This window comes from Eublepharis macularius, chromosome 16 (assembly GCF_028583425.1).
Source record: "Eublepharis macularius isolate TG4126 chromosome 16, MPM_Emac_v1.0, whole genome shotgun sequence".
In the NCBI taxonomy this organism is placed as follows: Eukaryota; Metazoa; Chordata; class Lepidosauria; order Squamata; family Eublepharidae; genus Eublepharis; species Eublepharis macularius.
Window position 1 is genome coordinate 3,337,779 of NC_072805.1, and position 23,974 is coordinate 3,361,752.

General features: G+C 43.8%; 1 protein-coding gene across 2 annotated transcripts in view; it reads left to right on the plus strand.

Annotated features, from left to right (window-relative positions):
• MPPED1 (metallophosphoesterase domain containing 1) overlaps positions 1 to 23,974 on the plus strand; it is a 158,801-nt gene that overhangs the window by 34,081 nt on the left and 100,746 nt on the right. For both annotated transcript variants that reach the window (XM_055000494.1, XM_055000495.1), the window contains one exon: positions 6,718 to 6,899. In XM_055000494.1, the coding sequence (XP_054856469.1) occupies positions 6,718 to 6,899 (182 nt within the window). The remainder of the gene's footprint in view (positions 1 to 6,717; positions 6,900 to 23,974) is intronic.

Genomic DNA, 23,974 nt, shown 5'->3' on the forward strand with positions numbered 1-23,974 from the left:
GTATCTTTTTGGGAAAATACATTTGACCCCTTTTTACTCCCTTAGGGGGCAAATTTCTTAAAATCCCTTCTTAGTGGGTGTTTACATCATGAAAGGAATGTTCTCCCCAAATTTCATGTTTCTAGGTCCAGAGAGTTGGGCATTGATGAGTCAGTCAGGACACTTGTCTTTATAAATATAGATTTATGTTTGGAACCTCTTGCTTGTTCTATTAGACAAAATAATAATACTTATTTTGTTGGTGTTTGTATGGCTTATGGCGTCGGCCGGAAAAGCAATAAACATATTATTATTATTATTATTATTATAAAATAATAATATACATGGCTTTATACATAACTCTTTATAGTTTAAAATTATTTTATATGCAGAAGATCTTTTATTATTTGTTTCAGAACCTGAATCTTCCATTCCTCTATTAATGAACTTGATTACTAATTTTGGTGAATTGTCTGGTTATTCAGTTAACTGGACAAAATCAGAGTTGATACCACTGGGAAAAAATATATCACAGAATGTATTTGCTGAGGGACAGTTTCGATATTGCCCAGATGTCATTACTTATCTTGGAATATTGATTCCAAGAAATATTAAGTACATGCTTATGCTGAATTTTAACAAGTTGATTGCTGATATATCCTTGGATTTTGACAGATGGGCAACTCTAAACCTGTCATTATATGGGGCATTGTAATTTACAAGATGAGTCTTTGGACATGTCCAGTTATTTCATTCTTTTTGGAGGAAGTTATTATTCATATTAATTTTGTAATTTGTAATTTTTATTTTTGAGGATGTTTTTGTACTTTGTACTTTGAGGATGTTTATGTACTTTTAAATAATTTGTCTGTTTCATGGAACCTAAAGTATGGTAAACAGAAGTGGACCCTCTGTGCCCTTGCAGTTGCTAAAAACTTATAATACAGCATTGGAAAGACAAAAGACCACACAGGTCTCACAATCCAAGGAACCAACGTTCCTGTGGTGGGAAATAGCAGCTGACAGGAGGGAAAAGCAGGGAAGATTGGCAGTTTTCAACACTATACACTGATGTATTGCTGGATCCAACTCTTTTTCCTATGCCAGGCACAACACATCAGTAGCCAGATGTGGCAGATGTGCATTTTTATGGTCAGAGCAACAAGAACAACAAAAAAAGCTATCCAGAGGTAAGCCTCCCCTGCTTGGCACCAACCTGATCCGGATGGTTTTGGCCTCAATCTGGGCCATTTCGGCCGTGATCCTGGCCAAAATGGGCCCCAAGTGGCTGAAAATGGCCAGTTTGGGCCCATTTTGGCCTGGATTGGGCCTAAACTGCTGGGATTGGGTTGGTGCCAGGCAGGGTAGTGTTCCCCCATCCAGCAGTGACCCAATCTGGATGGTTTTGGCCCCAATCCAGGCCGTTTCGGCTGCGATCCAGGCTGAAACAGGCCTAAAATTGCCATTTTGAGCCCGTTTGGGCCCAGATCGGGGCCTAAATTGCTGAGATCGGGTTGGTGCCAGGCAGGGGAGCATTCCTGCACCTAGCACCAACCTGGTCTAGGCCGTTTTGGCCCCAATTCGGGCTGTTTCATCTCCAATTGAGGCCTAAACAGCCGGAAATTTTTCAAAGTCAGGTGGGCAGGGCCACCTGACTGTTGGGGGAACTACTGGAATGGTATTCCGGAGCGTTCCCCCTCCAAATGAGCCCTGGAGGTAAATGATTTTAGATTTTTCATTTGACTGGTTTTATAGTCCCTGTTGATTATGGTTATGTCTTGGTTTTTGTAAATTTTGCTGTTAAATTGTTATGCCTTGTGTTATGCTGGTTAAGGTTGTTTTATAGCAGCCTGAATAGCCTGAGCTAGCCCAGTCTTGTCAGATTTCAGAAGCTAAGGAGGGTTGGCCACGGTTAGTACTTGGATGAGAGACCACCCAGGAAGACCAGGGTTGCTCTGCAGAGGAAGGCAATGGCAAACTACCTCTGCACACCTCTTGCCTTCAAACCCCCATGAGGGGTCACCGTAAATCAGTTGTTACTTGAGATTATTGTTGTTGTTATGTTGTTATTATCATGATTAATTATAATAATTATTAGGCTGTTTTATATTATTGTTACTGGACTTGGTTGTTTCATGACTTTACTGTTTTTAGTTTCTTTATTTGTTAAAATAGTTTTTTAAATTTTATTTTGTGTTGTTACTGTTGTGAGCCTCTTCCAAGTAGCTTCATTCTGGAGAGATGGCTAAAAAATCTACTAATCACTGACAAATCTTAGGAGGCAGAAACGGAGTGGGTGCAACCAGCACCAAATGAGTACGTGACATGTGACTGTATCGCAACTCCCGGTACGTGCACCAACCAATTGGCTCAGTGGAGCCTGTTAGTGATCAGTAGGGATGCACCCTATTGCAGAAAGGACAGAAGAGAGAGCTCATTTCTCTCTTTTCCTCTGGAGCCCAAGCCAACAGCTTGGGGTGGCAAGAAGGGAAAGAGCATCAGCTGGGCATCTGTCCATCAGCCACCACCCTAAATTTGCTGCATCTAACTAAGTCTGGGAACCATAGAATCATAGAGTTGGAAAGGGGTCTTGCAGACCATCGAGCCCAACCCCGTGCCCAATGCAGGAACAGCCTGCAACATTCCCTGACAAGTATTTGTTCAACTGCTCCTTAAAGGCTGCTGATGAGCCTAGCCACATCCCTAGGCAGCCAATACCACTGTTGAATTACTCTTAATGTGAAGACGTTTTTTCCTAATGTCCAGCCAGGACCTTTCCTCCTGTAGTTTAAACCCATTAGTGTGAATCCTATCCTCTGTTGCCAACAGGAACAGCTCCCTTCCCTCCTCTAACTTAACAGCCTTTTAAATAGTTAAAGCAATCATGTCTCCCCTTAATCTCCTCTTCTCCAAACTAAACATTCACAAGTCCGATGGTTGTTGTGGGTTTTCCGGGCTGTATTGCCGTGGTCTTGGCATTGTAGTTCCTGACGTTTCGCCAGCAGCTGTGGCTGGCATCTTCAGAGGTGTAGCGCCAAAAGACAGAGATCTCTTAGTGTCACAATGTGGAAAAGATGTTGGCAGGTCATTTGTATCTACTCAGGAGGGGTGAGGTTGAACTGAGTCATCCTGTAAGAGTTTCCCAGGGTGTGGAATGCTAATGGCGGGAGGCTTCACTGTATCCTGAGGAGTTTCTTTTGCATATGGATTGGTGCTTGATGTGCTAATCTTCTCTGCACGGCTATTGTCGGGTGTAGAGTGTTTTGTTAGCCTGGTGTTTTTCAGAACTGGAGACCATGCTCTGTTCATTCTTAAGGTTTCTTCTTTCCTGTTGAAGTTTTGCTTATGCTTGTGAATTTCAATGGCTTCCCTGTGCAGTCTGACAAAGTAGTTGGAAGTGTTGTCCAGTATTTTGGTGTCCTGGAATAAGATACTGTGCCCTGTTTGAGTTAGGCTATGTTCAGCCACTGCTGATTTTTCAAGTTGTCCAAGTCTGCAGTGTCTTTCATGTTCTTTTATTCTTGTCTGGATGCTACGCTTTGTGGTCCCGATGTACACTTGTCCACAGCTGCAGGGTATACGGTATACTCCTGCAGAGGTGAGGGGGTCTCTACTGTCTTTTGCTGATCGTAGCATCTGTTGTATTTTTCGGGTGGGTCTGAATACTGCTTGAAGGTTATGCTTTTTCATAAGCTTTCCCATCTGATCAGTAATTCCGTTGATATATGGCAAAACCACTTTTCCTGTAGGAGACTGTTTTTCCTTGGTTGTTTGATTCATCCTGGGTTTGATTGCTCTTCGGATTTCATTTCTGGAGTAGCCATTTGCCTGAAGTGCGTGGTTTAGATGATTAATTCCCTCATTGAGAAAGTGCGGCTCACATATCCGTCTTGCACGATCCACTGATGTTTTCATTATGCCTCTTTTCTGTCGGGGGTGGTTATTGGAGTTTTTGTGTAAGTACCGATCCGTGTGAGTTGGTTTCCTGTAGACCTTGTGACCTAACTGAAAGTTTGCTTTGCAGATGACCAAGGTATCCAGGAATGGGAGTTTTCCCTCGATTTCTTTCTCCATTGTGAATTGTATGTTCAGGTGGATGTTGTTGAGATGATTCAAAAACCCCATCAATTCTTCCTCCCCATGGCTCCAAATGATAAATGTATCATCCACAAACCGAAACCATACACTAGGTTTGTGGGGTCCTGATACTAGAGCTGTTTTTTCAAAATGTTCCATGTAGAAGTTTGCTATAACTGGGCTGAGAGGGCTCCCCATGGCCACCCCATCCATCTGTTCATAGAATTCGTTATCCCATTGGAAGTAACTGGTTGTCAGACAATGATGGAATAAGGCTGTTACATCCTCTGGGAAAATCTGATTAATAAAAATTTACAAAAAGGAGATTAAGATTTACAAAAAGAAGATTAAGGAACTCCTGGACCCCTCCACCTACAAAAAACTAAAACGAGATCCCACCTGCAAAATCACCAGGCTAACAAATGTGCTGATCAAGAATTCCTCACTACATCCCGACACACGCAGAAAACTATGCAAGACAGAAGCACAGCCACCTAGACTATATGGACTCCCTAAAATACATAAGGATTCAGTCCCACTCCGACCCATTGTGAGTGCCATTGGTTCACCGACATATGAATTAGCTAGACATCTGGCCGATCTCCTGCAGGACCACATGGGGAAAACCTCGTCTTACATCAAAGATTCAGCAGATTTCATCAACAAAATCAGTTCTCTGAAACTCAATCCACAAGACATACTTGTCAGTTTTGATGTATCCCTGTTTACCAAGGTTCCAGTAAAAGACACTATTGCACTTATTAATCAGATTTTCCCAGAGGGCGAAATGTCAGGAACTACAGTGCCAAGACCACGGCAATACAGCCCGGAAAACCCACAACAACCATCATTCTCCGGCCGTGAAAGCCTTTGACAATACATTCACAAGTCCCTTAGTCATTCCTCATAGGGCTTGGTCTCCAGGTCCCTGATCATTCTAGTTTCTCTCTTCTGTACCCGTTCCAATTTGTCCACATCCTTTTCGAAGTGAGGCCTCCAGAACTGCACACAATACTCCAGGTGGGGTCTCACCTACACGGTGTATAGTGGGACAATGACATCCTGTGATTTGGATGTTATGCCTTTGTTAATACACTGCAATATTGTGTTTGCCTTTTATGCTGCTGCAGCATATTGACTGCTCATATTTAGGTTTCCATCCACCTGTATGCCTAGATCTTGTTCATACGCATTGCTTCCCAGAAGTATATCCCTCATCCAGTATGCATGCCTTGCATTTTTGTTACCCAGGATTTTTGCATTTTTGTTACCTGGCATTTACCCATGTTAGTCACATTTTATTCAAATCTGCCCACATTCCCAGTGTGTTCAGGTCTTACTGAATTCTATCCCTATCTTCAAGGGAGTTTGCTACTCCTCCGAGTTTGATGTCATCTGCAGATTTAATGAGTAAGCCCTTCACACCCTCATCCAGATAATTTATACAAATATCGAAAATCGCTGGACCCAGAACCGAGCTCTGTGGCACTCCCTTGGGCACCTCCCTCCAAGCAGATGTGATGCCATTGACAGCTATTCAGAAGCAACAAGGCAAGTCAAATACATACAGTGCATGTATGCCATTTAGAGGACATTGGACCCATTTTATGGGCTGCTGAGGCACAGCAATCAGATACTTGCCCAGTGTTATTCGGTCAGAGGCGGTGCCAGGGTTTCTGGCGCCTGCGGCTGCCCCTACATGCACATGCACCCCGGACTGCATGATGTCACTGCATGATGATGTCATCATGCAGCAAGCCGGCCCCATTGGCCGGCGGGTGGCTGGGACGGCGCGCAGAGGCTGCCCGCGCTCCCAGTCGGGCATGGCGGGTGACTGGGGAAGTTCCGCACACCTGGCCCATGGCTGCTACGCCCGGCCAGGGGTGTGTGCTGCAGGCCAGGCATGCCCGCTCCATGGCATGTGCCTCCACCCCCGGGACCCCCTCCGGCACTCCCTCCAGCACCTCAGCACCCACAGCACCTGCCTCACCACCTCAATGGTGGTGCTGGCCCTGCATGACAGAATTCTGAAGCAGAAATAACCATTAAGGGTCACACAAGAAGTAGACTGAAGCCCAGTATCTTTATTCTATATAATCCACTCCCCAACTTCCCTCCATCTCCCACAGTTCTTCACAAAAATCATATTTTAACAGCTCTCTTTTCTTATTATAGGTTAAGCTTTCTTTGTATCTCTTCATCCTCCTTACTTTTGTGTGCCAACACTTCACCAGAGCTTAGCCTAAGAGTCCGTTTTCAATATCAACTCCTAGTCTTAAAATATGAGAAGAAAACTATTTAAAATATGAGAAGAAAAAGACCTTTACATCATCATGGAAGAGCTGCAGATTCTGACCTCCTTACACACTTTTAGGGTTCCTCATAACTAACATGCCTCAAAAATATAGAACAAAGGACACAGTTTGGGAAAAATATTTTGTGAAGCAAGTAAAGAAAAAAAACTGTAGTTTTAGAATCTGTACAATTTGAAACAACAGGTGTGTTCTGGCTGAAATGGGAGGATTGGGAGGTACAGTATAACTGTTCTCAGTCCAACTTTATCATGACATGTAAGTAAGTTACAAGGCTAAATAATTCTATTTGGAAAAAATTAATGGACTCATGTTATGTAACCATGCTTCTCTAATGCTTTTCACACAGGGTGGATCCTGTACCACATGATGCTCCCAAGCCTCCAGGATACACACGATTTGTCTGCATATCTGATACTCATTCTAGAACAGATGCAATCCAAATGCCATATGGAGATGTCTTAATTCATGCTGGTGATTTCACTGAACTGGGACTTCCTAGTGAAGTTAAAAAATTCAATGAGTGGTTAGGTGAGTATCATATTATAAACAAGGAAATCAGTGTCGCTTAATGAATGTATAAAACCACCACTCTGCTGAATGCGCAGAAATGTTAAATGTTTCCCGAGCACTGGAAGGGCCAACAAACTAGTCCTAGTCCGTTCCTGGGTGTTGCCCAAGCTGACATTGAGAGGTTCTTGCCTCTACATATGGAGGAGTTTGTCTTTAGTCACAATGGCTAATAATAGCCATTTCCGTAATAGCCATTTCCTTGAATCTGTCTTCTCCCATTTTAAAGCTTTGTATGTTTGTAGCCGTCACTGTCCGTGAATTCCACAATTTAATACTCATTGACTGAAGAAGTATTTCCTGTTGTCTATTCTGAATCTGTTGCTTATCAAATTCAGTGGTTGCCCTGGAATTTCTCCACCCCAGCCATAATTTTATGAACCTCTGCTGCACCCTCCATAGTCATCTTTTTTTCTCAATTGAAAATCCCCAGAGTCTTTAGTCCAAACCCTAAATCATCATGGTTACACTCGTCTGCACTTATTCCAGCTCAGCAATACCTTTTGAAATGCAGTGACCAAAACTGTATATAATATTCCAAATGAGGTCAGACCATAGATCTATACAGGAATATTACTATTTTATTTTCAGTCCCTGTCCTAATAATCCCTAGAATGGGGTTTGCCTTTTTCACTGTTGCCATGCACTAAATTGACATTTTATCAACTGTCCACTACCACTTCAGGAACTCTTTTCCTCTCAGTTTCAGTAAGTTCAGGATTCATCAGCATATATTTAGAATTAAAACTTTTTTTGTTCCAGTTTTCATGGCCTTACAGTTATCTACATTGAACCTCATTTGCCATGTTGCTGCCCACTCACCCGATTAAGAGAGACCCTTCTACAGCTCTTCACAATCCATCTTACTTTTCACCGCCCAGAATTATTTGGTATCATCTACAAACTCGGGCACTATACTTCTGACCCCAAACGCCAGTTGGCTTATGAATAGATTAAAGAGCACCGATCCCAGCGTCGATCCTTGTAGGACTCTCCTGTTCACCTCCTTCCATTGCCAGAACTGCCCACTTATGCCTACTCTTTGTGTCCTTTGTTTAACCAATTCTTAATCCATAAAAGGACTCAGCTTATCCCATCATTGCTAAGGCAGCACGGGAGTACTTGCTGAGGTACATGGTCAAAAGTCTTTTGGGAAGTCCAAGTATATAACATCTGCTGAATCACCCTTAAACCACTGTTAATTTTACTCTCCGAGGCTCAGCAGCACTATAGCCCTAACATCGAAATCTGTCTGCCACTCTGGGGGTGGACCATCCTCACCAGTCTCTGTGAAGGGATGGGGGACTTTTTAAGATGGGCTTCCCCTGGAGGAAGATAAATCCATATGGTCCATGGGGAATTTTTTGCTGATATGGGTGGTCCTTGCTAGTAAAATATAGGCAAAAAGGAGCAACATTTTCCCTCTACTTCCCTTCCTGTGAAGGAAAAACCAACATCTACTCCTCCCTTTCTGTTTTTTTACTCACAATATAAGGAAAGGCCAGCCTGGCCAAGCCCACACGAGTGTGCACAGATGGGATTGAGGAGGGAGGGGGCTCCTGAAGCTGCTGCAAAATCTCATGTCCTGCTGATTAGGGTGAAAATTGCAAAGAAATTGCAAAAAGTCAATTATTAAAGGAGAGCTGCACTGATGAGGTCCCAGGCATGTGTAGCTGGTTCATGCCCATCCAGGGGCCTCCTGCTGCTGCTGCCCTTCGCTTAGGTGCCGTGGTGCCAGGGCAACCACTATAACTAAAGAAGTCCTCCAAAGATAGCAGGTTAAGGAGCACCAGGAGGAATTCCATCTTGCAGAGGAAGCCCTCTGGCTTTTGGGGCTTTTCTGATTAAAACTGTTAACCCAGTATTAAATGATGGGAAGGTAGCAGGTGTGTGCATTGCACACTCACACATGCACGCACACCCTAGTCTTTCCAGATCAGTATTCCATGTGAATCTTGACCAATATTGTCAGATTTTTAATTTTTGAGCACAGCACCTGGACACTCTTGTTTGGTAGTTCCCGCAAATGTTTCTTTTTAGTTTTCACTCAATTCTGAGTTAACTGTTTTGGGTGGAGAGGGAGACTGGCAGCCAGCAAGCTGTCTAGTCTCCAACTTTTACTAGTAAAAAATAGGGAGGAAAGAGGGACATTCTTCCTCTACTTCCCTTCCTGTGCATAGCTCATCACCTGCTTTGATGTGTGCCTTCCTCAAACATTCCTCGGGGTGCCTAAACATGCAACCTTGCTCTCAAACTCAGTGGATTGATGGTTTAGAGGGAGGACTGTGTTCTGTGTGTTCTGTGTAGTTCTGAGTGAGGATTGTGGCACTACATGCAAAAACAGCTGCCCCAGAGCCTCATTTCCCCACTCCCCTTGAAAGGGACAGTGTGCACTTGCTCATGTGTTGCCAATTTGTGTGCAATGGGCCAAAGCTCATGAAAAGGGGGGGGGAACAGGATCAGTTCAAAACCAGCACCAACCAACCCAGAACAAACCAGTAATGGAATGGAACTATTCCAGAGCTCCCTGGAACTGACACTGACTTGGAAACTTCCTTGGTGCACACCCCTACTCAGGACCTTTTCAGCATCACCGGGTGTTTTGGATAAAGACATATAGATGGCAGCCTACTTCAGACTCCCAAATGATTCCTCCTCAAGGTGTTACATAGAGATTAAATGGCAGAGGGGATAAGAATGAACCTTGTGGAACCCCACCGGGCCAGATCCATATTGATGACAACTGGTCTTCAACAGCAACCTTCTGAATCCTTTTCCTTAAGGAACTATTTAAAACCATTCAAAGTACATTCCTTAATCCCTACTTCTGTCTCCAAATGCCTCAACAAGATGGTCTCTCTGCAGTCTCAAAGGCTGCTGATAAATCCAGTAAGAATAAAAAACAGGCACAGCTTTGATTACATTCTTTGGAGACCATTGACTGATGCCAGCAGTGCGGATGACCAAGGAATCCAGAAATGGGAGTTTTCCCTCAATTTCTTTCTCCATTGTGAATTGTATGTCCAGGTGGATGTTGTTGAGATGATACCTTGGTCATCCGCAAAGCAAACTTTCAGTTAGGTCACAAGGTCTACAGGAAACCAACTCACACTGATCGGTACTTACACAAAAACTCCAATCACCACCCCCGACAGAAAAGAGGCATAATGAAAACATCAGTGGATCGTGCAAGACGGATATGTGAGCCGCACTTTCTCAATGAGGAAATTAATCATCTAAACCACGCACTTCAGGCAAATGGCTACTCCAGAAATGAAATCCAAAGAGCAATCAAACCCAGGATGAATCAAACAACCAAGGAAAAACAGTCTCCTACAGGAAAAGTGTTTTTGCCATATATCAAAGGAATTACTGATCAGATGGGAAAGCTTATGAAAAAGCATAACCTTCAAGCAGTATTCAGACCCAACCGAAAAATACAACAGATGCTATGATCAGCAAAAGACAGTAGAGACCCCCTCACCTCTGCAGGAGTATACCGTATACCCTGCAGCTGTGGACAAGTTTGCATTGGGACCACAAAGCGTAGCATCCAGACAAGAATAAAAGAACATGAAAGACACTGCAGACTTGGACAACCTGAAAAATCAGCAGTGGCTGAACATAGCCTAACTCAAACAGGGCACAGTATCTTATTCCAGGACACCAAAATACTGGACAACACTTCCAACTACTTTCTTTGTCAGACTGCACAGGGAAGCCATTGAAATTCACAAGCATAAGCAAAACTTCAACAGGAAAGAAGAAACCTTAAGAATGAACAGAGCATGGTTTCCAGTTCTGAAAAACACCAGGCTAACAAAACACTCTATACCCGACAATAGCCCTGCAGAGAAGATTAGCACATCAAGCTCCAATCCATATGATATGCAAAAGAACCTCCTCAGGATACAGTGAAGCCTCCCGCCATTAGCATTCCACACCCTGGGAAATTCTTACAGGATGACTCAGCTCAACTCCACCCCTCCTGAGTAGATATAAATGACCTGCCAACATCTTTTCCACACTGTGACACTGAGAGATCTCTGTCTTTTGGTGCTACACCTCTGAAGATGCCAGCCACAGCTGCTGGCGAAACGTCAGGAACTACAATGCCAAGACCACGGCAGTACAGCCCGGAAAACCCACAACAACCATCGTTCTCCGGCCGTGAAAGCCTTTGACAATACATAGTATTAGAATATTTGAGACTATTTAAGGTATATGTTTTCAAATAAACCACACGTGCAGAATTCAAACCTATTTCTACTCATCTAAAATAAATAAATAAATAAATAAAAAAACTCATTAGGACCCCTATCTGATCATTAACAATGCTAACTTCTTAACAATATTTCAGTGTTATCTATCATGTATTCTATTCTGCCAGTTAATGCAACTAATTATCATAACCTTTAAAAGGTCATTTAAGGTATATATTTTCAAATAACACATGCAGAATTCAAACCTATTTCTACTCCTTATCTTGAAAAATAAAATAAAAAAATCATTATCCCTAACATATCCATTACCTTTTACATATATTTCTTAACAATAACAATGCTGACTTTTTAACAATACTTCAGTGTTATCTATCGTACATCCTATTCTACCGGTTATCTTAATTCAGCTTACATTCAAATTAAAGAACATGTCCGTATATAATCATATTCAAATTTGCAGATCTGATATATCTTATTCTTATCTTTCTTTCTAAATTTTATCTATTGTAAGCAAAATAGTTTCCCCATTTCTCTTCAAACTCTTTAATCAGCCTTCTGTTTATATAACTCATTAATTTTGCCATTGCCACATATTCTGACATTTTATCTTTCCAAATTTCCCTGGTTGGGCATCATTCTTCTTTTGATTTGCTTGCCTTTAGCACTCTTGCTGCTCTCACACCTAAATAATTCCTAATCCCTAAGTAGTTCATGTAGTGTTCTGTCTAACATTACCAGGTATTATCCCCAATATCCTAGTCTGAGGTTTCATACCAAAATCAGTTTTTAAGATTTTCTGAATCTCAGCTTGTATATCTTTTCAAAATTTTCTGTTTTTTTACACCACATATGAAAAAGGAACCATCTGCATCCTTATATTTCCAGCATGTCCCTATGTACTTCTTATCCATTTTTTCAATATCTTTTGGGGTGATGCACCATTGAAAGAACATCTTATAACAAATTTTCTCTCAGTGTTTGGCTTGCTGTAAATTTTATGCCCTTAATCCATACATTTTCCCACTTTTGGAATGGTAACAACAACATGCAATTTTTATACCACCCTTCAGGACAACTTAATACCCACTCAGAGCAATTTACAAAGTATGTTATTATTATCCTCACAACAATCACCCTGTGAGGTGGTGGGGCTGCGAGAGCTCTGAGAGAGCTGTGACTGACCCAAGGTCATCTAGATGGCTTCAAGTGGAGGAGTGGGGAATCAAATCCAGTTCTCCAGATTAGAGTCCTGCTGCTCCTACACCAAACTGGCTTTCACTTATTTCTTCTCCCAAATTTTGCATCCATTTTAGCATACAGATTTTAATTAGTTCGGTTTTTGTATCATATTGGAGTAAAAGTTCGTAGATTTGGCCTAAGATATTATTCTTTCTCTGTGTGATTATCTTCTCAAAATCGGTCAGATCCCTCAATTGGCCTCTGTGATCCTTAAGAGCTCCCTTTAATCTGGAAACCACCTGGAGATATATCAGCCATTGTATTTCCTTTCCTTCGTCGCTAATTTCTTGCCATGATTTTATCTTCCCTTGAGAGTTTAACATATCTTGGTAAGTTATAAAATCACTTTTTATTGGCTTTGACATATTTCCAGAAATGGCTGTTTGTTGAAAAGTGTGATCTGGCCACAATTATCCGTGCTCGTCTGTGGAGACTTATGGATCTGATCATTTCTGGAATGCTCTGCAGGATCCAATGCTCCATGGTGGTTCATTGGATGACCTGGTGGAGGACTGGCAGGTCCAGCTCTCTGAAGCCATTGACGAAATCACACCCCGTCACCCTCTTTGCCCCTGTGTCCATCAAGCTCCTTGGAATACAGAGGAGCTACTTCAGAAGAAGCAGGAACTAAGATGGCTTGAGCAATCTTGTGATGAGGAGACAAGAGGATCTTATAGGTCGCTTATGAAATCCTATGAGGTGGCAGTGAAGGCTGTGAAGAAGGAATTCTACACAGCCTCCATTGCATCAACTAGCTCATGCCCAGCAAAATTGTTTAATGTGGTGCGATCATTGGTCTCCCTATTGGAGAGAGACTATCAAAATTTGAATTCTTATATTAGCTGTGAGGCTTTTGTGAGCTTTTTTGCTGATAAAATCCTCTATCTCCACCATGACTTACCAGCCACGATTGATACAGTTCATGAACTAGAGGGCCCCTTGGCCATCTTCTAGGCTGGTATTTTATAATTTCAGCCCATTCTCTGGTGAGGAGGTTGACAGGACCCTGTGGGCAATGAGGCCTCTCTAGTGCCTCCTGGACCTGTGTCCATTGTGGCTGGTGAAAGCCAGTGTTGATGGGCTACGGGATTCCTTGGAGGTTGTCATCAACTCATCCTTGAGCGCCAGGATTTTTCCGAGGACATTAAAGGAGGCAGTGGTGAGGCCCCTCCTAAAGAAACCATCATTGGATTCCGCTGACCCAGTAAGTTGCCACCCACTTTCGTGTCAGACTGTGGCTTATTAAAAGTTGCAATCCAGACTATCTCTTGCAATTAGACATGAGTCCATTGGTTTCAAAAGACTTTACTGAATATAAACAACCATTATAGTCCACTGGCCAAGATTCAATATCTTGGAGTTAAAGAGAATGGCCGTTTCCGTAATGAAAGCTGAGCAGCACAGAGGGGAAACCCCCACGGAAACCAAACAAAACACCAATCAGTTAATAAACTTTGAAAGTTCTTAAAGTGCCAGTGCAATATGCAGTGCAAACTTTTAACATGAAAAGTATCAAATTCATTCAAATTACATTCATGTACAATAGCATAAACATTCAGATAAACTCTACAGTAGTAGTTGTAAACATTCAGATAAACTCTACAGTAGTAGTTATAGCAGCATAGACAGAAAGTGTCCAGAAGTATGCACAGACTACAGAGGTAAACCCCTCCTAATGACGATGTTCTTGCTGTCCTTTATTCCATATTCTTCCAACAGGGATATATAAGAAGCTAAGACCTTTATCCTCCACGCTCAATCTGGGGCCGGCTGCAAATCACAGATTTCGTGCCCACTTCATCAGGAGCGTGATTTCTATCGTGAAAAAGATTATATCAATCACTCTCCTCAATATATCAACCTAACCCAATTCTCACTGTTCCCAATTCATTTCCATACTCACATATCCCATCCATTATTCTTATTCACAATAAAGATTACTAATTAGTCAACCTGGAGTCTGGCTGCTGCCTGTTCTTTAACGCGTGCATAGTCCCCTCATTAGACCTTTTTATCTCTACTCCTTGATTGGAGACTCACAACTTAAAGGTACAGGCTTACAAAATACAAGTCAACTATGATGTGCAACTTACAGGTAACAGTTCAGTAACAGCTCATTATTCAAGCCCTTTGGTTTCACACAGTCAAATTTGAATATCCAGTAAGCCTCCCGTTGGAGAAGCCACGATTGTATTCCCTCTCGTTCGCCCTTGGCAGCCACTTCTAAAATTACAATCTTTAGGCTATTAGCTTGGTGCTTTTGCTCCTTAAAGTGCTGAGTCAGTGGTGCTTCTATGACATTGTTCCGAATACGTGCCATGTGCTCCAGTATCCTGACCTTGACGGGTCTGAGCGTGCAGCCGATGTAAAACAAGTTGCAGAGGCATTCCAGAGCATAAACCACTCCTTTACTCTGGCAATTGGCAAAATGGCCAAAACTATGCTTAAATCCCCTGATGAAGATCTCTTTACCCTCCACAAACAGATCACAAATCTGGCAGTGCCCGCATTTGAAATTCCCCTTAGGGAGGCGGCATAAGTTGGTCTCACTGCAAACATCAGCCCTAACTAATACATCCTTAAGATTCTTAGTTTTACGGAAGCCTACCCTTGGTTTCAATTCACAGCCTTTGATGCTCTCTATAATATGTTATATATAATATAATATATAATATAATATGTTATATATAATAATACCATATGTTCTCTATATAGTTTCGATTGAGAAAAACTATTTCCGCTTTGAGAAAGATTTCTATTTTCAATTGAGAAGGGTAGCGATGGGCAGCTCTGTGGCACCCAGTATAGCCAACTTATTCATGGGCAGCTGGGAGAATCACTTTATACTACATCCTTCAAACCCATATAGAGAACATATTGTCCAATATTTCCGTTTCATAGATGACCTTTATTTCATCTATAGGAATATGGAGGGAGTGGAAGAATTTTGTGAGTGGCTGAATAGTCAGGATCCTAATGTCAAGTTCACGTGGCAACATAATGAACAACAAATTAACTATTTGGATGTGGTTACATACAGGAGTGGGGACCATTTGGTTAAAATTAAGACCTACAGTAAGGAGACAGATAAAAATTCATATTTGGATTTCCAATCCTTTCACCCCCGGCATCTAAGGGAGAACATCCCCTTTGGGCAGCTGCTCAGGATCAAACGGAATTCGTCCTGTGCAGTGGATTTTGACAGAGATGGCAGATCCCTCTGTAGGCAGTTTTTGAGGAGGAATTACCCAGAGAAAGTGGTGGAGCATGCTTGGCAGAGAGCAAGAGTGAGAGAGAGAAGATCCCTGTTTGAATCAGAAAGAAAAACACAGGAAGATAGGATATTCTGGGCTTTGGACTTTACTCCCAGGGCTAACCAGATAAGGAAGATCATCTCCCACCATTGGAATATTATAGAGAGCATCAAAGGCTGTGAATTGAAACCAAGGGTAGGCTTCCGTAAAACTAAGAATCTTAAGGATGTATTAGTTAGGGCTGATGTTTGCAGTGAGACCGACTTATGCCGCCTCCCTAAGGGGAATTTCAAATGCGGGCACTGCCAGATTTGTGATCTGTTTGTGGAGGGTAAAGAGATCTTCATCAGGGGATTTAAGCATAGTTTTGGCCATTTTGCCAATTGCCAGAGTAAAGGAGTGGTTTATGCTCTGGAATGCCTCTGCAACTTGTTTTACATCGGCTGCACGCTCAGACCCGTCAAGGTCAGGATACTGGAGCACATGGCACGTATTCGGAACAATGTCATAGAAGCACCACTGACTCAGCACTTTAAGGAGCAAAAGCACCAAGCTAATAGCCTTAAGATTGTAATTTTAGAAGTGGCTGCCAAGGGCGAACGAGAGGGAATACAATCGTGGCTTCTCCAACGGGAGGCTTACTGGATATTCAAATTTGACTGTGTGAAACCAAAGGGCTTGAATAATGAGCTGCTACTGAACTGTTACCTGTAAGTTGCACATCATAGTTGACTTGTATTTTGTAAGCCTGTACCTTTAAGTTGTGAGTCTCCAATCAAGGAGTAGAGATAAAAAGGTCTAATGAGGGGACTATGCACGCGTTAAAGAACAGGCAGCAGCCAGACTCCAGGTTGACTAATTAGTAATCTTTATTGTGAATAAGAATAATGGATGGGATATGTGAGTATGGAAATGAATTGGGAACAGTGAGAATTGGGTTAGGTTGATATATTGAGGAGAGTGATTGATATAATCTTTTTCACGATAGAAATCACGCTCCTGATGAAGTGGGCACGAAATCTGTGATTTGCAGCCGGCCCCAGATTGAGCGTGGAGGATAAAGGTCTTAGCTTCTTATATATCCCTGTTGGAAGAATATGGAATAAAGGACAGCAAGAACATCGTCATTAGGAGGGGTTTACCTCTGTAGTCTGTGCATACTTCTGGACACTTTCTGTCTATGCTGCTATAACTACTACTGTAGAGTTTATCTGAATGTTTACAACTACTACTGTAGAGTTTATCTGAATGTTTATGCTATTGTACATGAATGTAATTTGAATGAATTTGATACTTTTCATGTTAAAAGTTTGCACTGCATATTGCACTGGCACTTTAAGAACATTCAAAGTTTATTAACTGATTGGTGTTTTGTTTGGTTTCCGTGGGGGTTTCCCCTCTGTGCTGCTCAAGATTCAATATCTTGGCTGGTACACGGATGTTGTTACGAATGAAGGTAAAGGTTAGGATACAGAATAGCATAGCCCAGCAAATCCCATCCTCCCCCCACAGTTCTCAAAACACTCGGCTTGAAGCTGAGAGAATGAAACTTTCCCTAGGCTGGAAGGGCTGTAGTCAAAACATTCCTCTTCTTTGAGATAAGTGTTGCAGGGCTGCTTGTCACCTGCAAAAGAAGAGCTTGAAACACTGACAGGATTAAAATGGAGTCTCTCTGGTTAGAACACATAGGAAACATATGTCAGACCTGACATTCTGCCCCCTCTAAAATGCCCTTCCCCCTGGTTTGAGAGGGTAGAGATTGTGAAAGGATTTAATCAATCTAGGGGCATGAACATGAACATCCTCCACCCACTCATCAAACCCAGAATCAAAGTCCTTCCACCTGATGAGGTAAAACAGTCTATTACGCTTGATTTTAGAGTCCAGAATTTGCTGCACTTCATAGTGGACTTGGTCATCAATTAGAGTTGGTATGGGAGGAGCACGGGTGTGCCATTGGTCTGCTGGGGGGACCTTTTTCAATAAGCTGATGTGGAAAGTCGGGTGGACGTGGCAAAGATTTTTTGGCAAATCGAGTGCGACTGTCACTTTATTGATGATTTTACTGATTGGAAATGGTCCCAGGTATTTCAGTGCCAATTTACGGCTGGTTTGAGCGATTTTCAAATTTTTTGTAGACAAATAAACGAGTTCTCCGGGGTGCAATTCCCAGTCGGCCGCACGATGGCGATCAGCGTATTTTTTGTAGTCCAGTTTAGCTTTGTGAAGATGCTGTTGAATAAGAGTCCATTGCTGAGCTGCCTCCCCCCACCATTCTGAAACATCACGGGAGGCTGTTGTAGGGGGAAGAGCTTCAAAAGGAAACAGTTTAAAATGGTAGCCATAAACTACTTTGAAAGGTGTCTCTCCGGTAGAGGCATGTACACTATTGTTGTAAGAGAACTCAGCTAAAGGCAATAAATCAATCCAATTGTCCTGTTGGAAATTGATATAGCAACGGAGAAACTGCTCTAATAATTTATTAGTTTTTTCGGACTGTCCGTCGGTTTGCGGATGGTGTGCGGAACTTAAACCTTGCGCAATTCCCATTAGTTGCATAAGCTCCCGCCAGAAGTTGGCAATGAATTGTCTGCCGCGGTCGGATATTACCTTAGATGGAAAAGAATGGAGTTTTACAATGTATTTCAGAAAAATATCCACCAATCTTTTTGCCGAAGGCATTGTAGTGCAAGGAATGAAGTGGGCTTGCTTAGAAAATAGATCCATGACTACTAAAATACAGGTGTGATTTTTGGAGGAAATCCATAGAAATAACTTCCCATGGTCTACTTGGAGTTTCAAGTCCACGAGGTTTGCCCTTACGCGTTTTGGCGCTGAGGCAAATGGGGCATGAAGCTACATATTGTGAAATGTCTTTGCGCATGCCTAGCCACCAAAATTGCCTCTGAATCAGATGAAGTGTTTTTAAATATCCATAATGGCCAGCTGTTGGGGCATCATGACAGCAGTGAAGTACTTCTTTTCTCAAAGTCTTTGGTACATAGAATCGATTACCCCTAAGCCATTCCCCTTGCTCGGATTGGACTAATTTATCTTTGGGTATATTATCCCCCTCCTTCTCGACTTCGCTTTTCATTTTTTGTCTCCACCCATTGTCTGCCTGAGGAGGTTGCGCCGTGCGACTGCGCGTAGTAACCACGCCTCCTAGTTGGGTAGGCAAAAACACTGTGTTTATTGTCTCCTCCCGCTTGCTTTTATGTTGGGGCATGCACGAAAGGGCATCTGCTAGGAAATTAGTTTTGCCTGGTAGGAATTGGAGGGTGAAGTTAAATTTTGAAAAGTATTCCGCCCATCTTAACTGTTTGGTGTTGTCTCCGAGGACTGCGTAACGCTTCTAAATTTTTATGATCTGTCCAGACTTCAAACGGATGACGCGCCCCTTCTAGCCAATGTCTCCGAGTGGAGAGCGCCGCTTTGACAGCAAATGCCTCCTTCTCCCACACATTCCAATTTCTTTCCACTTCAGTAAATTTACGGGAGAGGTATGCACAGGGTTTGAGGGTATTGTCTGATCCCCGCTGGAGCAGGACATCTCCAATCGCCGTATCGCTGGTGTCCACCTGCACTATGAACGGACGATTTTCATCTGGGTGCTGCAGCACTGGTTTGGATACGAATTGCTGCTTTAATTGATTAAAGGCTAATTGGCATTGTGGCGTCCAATTTAGTTTAGCTTTTGGTTTTTTAGCTTGCTCCCCTTTGTCTTTGGTTTTTACAAGTTCAGTAAGGGGGAGAGTTATTTGGGCAAAGTTTTGTATAAATTCTCTGTAGAAATTGGCAAACCCCAGGAAGGATTGCAGTTCTTTACGAGTTGTGGGGGTTTGCCAGTCTTGAACAGCTTTTACTTTGCCCGGATCCATTTTTAACCCATCTTTTGAGATGCAATATCCCAAGTAGGTAAGTTCAGTTTTGTGGAATTTACATTTAGACAGTTTGATGGGTAAATTATTACACATGAGGGTAGTCAATACTTGCTGCACTAGGCAGACATGTTCTTCTTCAGAATTAGAATAAATTAACACATCGTCTAGGTAAACAACTACTCCCTTGTACAAGAATTTGTACAATACTTCATTGATCATGGACATGAAAACCGAAGGGGCCCCGGACAAGCCAAAAGGCATAACTAAATATTCATACTGTCCCAATGGCGTATTGAACGCGGTTTTCCACTCATCCCCCTCTCGTATACGAACATGGAAATAGGCATCTTTTAAATCCAATTTTGTGAAGATCTTACCTTGGGCCACGACGTTGAGTAGATCTCTGATGAGAGGAATGGGATAGGCGTTTGTGGAGGAGACTGCATTAAGTCCTCTGAAGTCCGTGCACAGTCTCAATCCCCCATCTTTCTTTTTAACAAACAGTACTGGAGCAGCATGGGGGCTGTTCGCTGGTCGTATGAAACCCCTTTGAAGATTAGTGTCCATAAATTTTCGGAGCTCCTCTCTCTCATTAGGACTCATGGGATAAAGTCTACCTTTAGGTAAGGTGGCTCCTGGGATGAGTTCCACTGCGCAATCGGTTCTTCTATGGGGAGGTAAAGTGTTGGCCTCTTCTTCGGTGAAAGCTTGTAAATAGGCTCTGTACTGTTTGGGTATTTGGTTTATTTCTTCCTGGGTCAGGAGGGCTTGTTCTATAAGGGTAGGATTCTTACCCCAATTCTGGTTCCAACGATGAGACTTGCAAGTATCTGTTTTGAAGGTGACACTTCCAGCTGCCCAATTAATGTCTGGGTTGTGATCCCACAACCATCTGCTTCCCAAAATTAATGGGTATTTTACTGTAGAGCTGATCACAAAAGATCTTGTCTCCCAGTGTTGTCCCATGCCTGTGATGATTGGTACTGTTTCGGTAGTGACTGGATTCATATTAGTGCCATCCATTTGTTCAAAAATGACTGGATTCTCAAGTTCTCTTATTGGGAGCACTAGTCCATTCACTAAAGCTGGTGCAATTATATCCCTGGAACATCCAGAGTCAATGAGCGCTTGCACCCGAATATGAGTTTGTCTTTCAGGATTAACTAATGTAACAGGCATGAATAGTATGGACCCTTGAGGTCTATCCACTATGGGAACTGACTGAGTGTTGATCTGCCGTTTGGGTCCGCTTACGACAGATCCATCTCATTTCCCGAATTGGGACTTTCAGGCGCTTCTTTGCCGATTAGAGCGGTTGGGTCAAAGTCCATAACTTCCTCCAGCTCTAATCCCCTTTCAGGAGGGTTTCTTCTGTACGTACCTCTCCCTCGCGAAGTTCGCGGAGCGGGCGTTGGGCGAGACGGCTGAGAAAGGGTGGTAGGGGCTGGGCGCCTTGGCGGGAATGGAGTTCTTTGCACAGGCCGGAAAGGACATTGCGCTGCGAAGTGGCCGCTTTGACCACACTGAAGACACAATCCTTGTTGCCATCTAGCATCTCTCGCTCCTCTAGTTGCGTATCCTGCCCCTCTGCCCCCTCTGACAATTATGGAGGTTCGCCGGTGGCCGCCCGATTGTTGTTGCTCCACCAGACGCACTTCTTGCATCCGGTTTTCTACTTCACAAGCCAACTGAATCCAACCCAAGAGTGTGGGGGGATTATCTTGCATGAGGGCTCGATCTAACAGTCTGGGATTCATGCCTTGCTTAAACATGATTATCTTGGTGGATTCCTCACACCTTGGGCATTTGGCAGCTAGCTGTCAGAACTTTGTAACATAGTCTCTAGCCGACATGCTACCTTGCCTGATCGATTGTAATTCCATTCGGGCTCTACTTTCCTCTAGTGGGTCTTCGTATTGCACTCGGAGCGCATTCACTAACCCTTGTAGGGAGTCTAGTTCTGGAGCCCCCAAATCGTATAATGCTACATACCATTCCGTGGCTTTTCCTTGCAATCGGGATCCCAAATGCTCGATTTAACTGGCTTCGTCTTCGAACAAGTGTCCCCAACGATTAAAAAATTGCAGTGATTGTACTAGAAAAATCCCAACTTCGAGGGATCCCCATCGAAAGTAGCTTCCAATTTTACCCATCCCATTGGTAACTCCTAAGGTCTGGGAGCTGGTGCTGGAGGTGGGTGATATGGTACAGGCGCCAATTCTTGCCTTGGCGGCCATTCAGGTTGGTGTGAAAACGGTTGCCTCGGTGGGAATTGGGGCCTTGGCTATGGGATCCCTCTCGATATAGGAGGAGCTTGTGGCCTCGGCTGAGGCCTCAGCGGTCGTGGAGCTGGAGGGCCCTGAGGAGGTGGACCTCTTGGTCTAAACGGCAGAGGGAGTCTCGGCCCTGGAAACCGTGGCTGCCCCCGTGGCGGCGGCGGGAGTACCGGAGCCTCCTCTTGCGGCTGAACTGGGCGGATCGGAAGCTCCTGTGGCTGTTCTTGTGGCTGCTCCACCGGCAATTCGCCGGGTTGTTCCTGCAGTTGCTCTTGGGGCTGCTCCTGCGGTAGCTCTTGAGGCTGTTCTAACGGTGCCTGTTCCTCGTCATCTCGAGGTCCTCCCGGCTCCTCCAGGGGAAATCCCTCCGGTCTCTCATCTGCCAGCCCCTGAGGTTGATCCAGTGGTTGTACTGGTTGTTGCTGATCGTCAAGGAGTATCAGCGGTTGTCCCCTCGGGACCATAGCTTGCAGGGCAGCCAGATTTTGCTCTACAACTCGGCTGGAAGCACCTTCCAGTTGGGTTGGGGCTTCTCCAGATACTCCTACCACGAGTACGGAGAGTAGATGAACCGCATGTGCTAAACTCTCCTCCATAGTACCGAGTCTTTCTTCTAATATTTGCACCCGATCCAGGGCTGCCATCGCTCCTGATTCAGCATATTCTTGGGGAGTTTCTCTGGGAAGTTGTGTAGTCTCCATATACTCTGTATAAGACGCTGTAGCTCGAGGCCAAGGCCGAATTTCTCCCATGCCCTGAGCCCCATTATCTTGTTCTTCTGATCTCCCTGCCAATATTCCTTTGGCCAATCCAGTTACCGCCGAAATTCCAGCATCAACCGCCAACATTTGGCTCTGTAATTGTATCCAACTCTGTTCAGTTGGTTTGCGTTGCCCCATCCACGGGGTACTCTCTGCATAATCCCAACTCATTACGTCGTGACGGGAGGTTTCCCACATCTGGGTACTTTCTGCCACTCCTCGATTCCACTCGAGTTGATCGGCTTCTCGATTCCAGTGATACCACGGTTGACGACCTGGATGCTCGGGGATAGAGCCGATACTTCGTTTCCCGTCCATTTGCGACTTGGTAAACACTGCACTTGTCCTCCTTTCCCTCATGTTGCGCGGCCTCGAGCCCCACTGCCTCGGCGTCGGCAGGGATATCAGAGGTTCTGCCGCCGCCCTGGGCCTACCTTCAACTCTATCAGGTGCGAGGGTAATCAGCGCCATACGTCTGGGCTCCGTTCCTCCCTGGACGGGTCCCGTAGGTTCCAGTCCTTCCGAACCAGGGGAGGCGTAGGGATCAAACAAAGGGTCCCTGTTGGGAGCGCCCTTGGAATCCATCTGCCCCGGTTTAGGCATTGGAACAGATGTGATTCGTAACAAAATGTCAGACTGTGGCTTATTAAAAGTTGCAATCCAGACTATCTCTTGCAATTAGACATGAGTCCATTGGTTTCAAAAGACTTTACTGAATATAAACAACCATTATAGTCCACTGGCCAAGATTCATTATCTTGGCTGGTACACGGATGTTGTTACGAATGAAGGTAAAGGTTAGGATACAGAATAGCATAGCCCAGCAAATCCCATCCTCCCCCCCACAGTTAAAACACGCGGCTTGAAGCTGAGAGAATGAAACTTTCCCTAGGCTGGAAGGGCTGTAGTCAAAACATTCCTCTTCTTTGAGATAAGTGTTGCTGGACTGCTTGTCACCTGCAAAAGAAGAGCTTAAAACACTGACAGGATTAAAATGGAGTCTCTCTGGTTAGAACACATAGGAAACATGTCAGACCTGACATTTCGAACTTCCCTTTTCTGGGTAAGGTGATTGAGTGGGTGGTGGAGAGACAGCTGCAGAGTTTCCTGAAGGATACCTCAGCCATAGATCCCTTCCAGTTAGTGTTTCGCCCAGGACACGAGGCAAAGACATTGCTGGTCACCCTCACGGACAATCTTTGCAGACACCCGGACCAAGGTGGATTGGCACTGCTGATATTATTAGATCTTTTCGCAGCATTTGATATGGTCGAGTACGATCTTTTGACCTACTGCCTTGCCAATGTGGTGATACAGGGGACAGCACTGCAGTGGCTTGTCTCTTTTCTCCACCTCCAGAGAAGGCTGGCCAGCCTGCCCCATTGTTCCCAATGCTGAG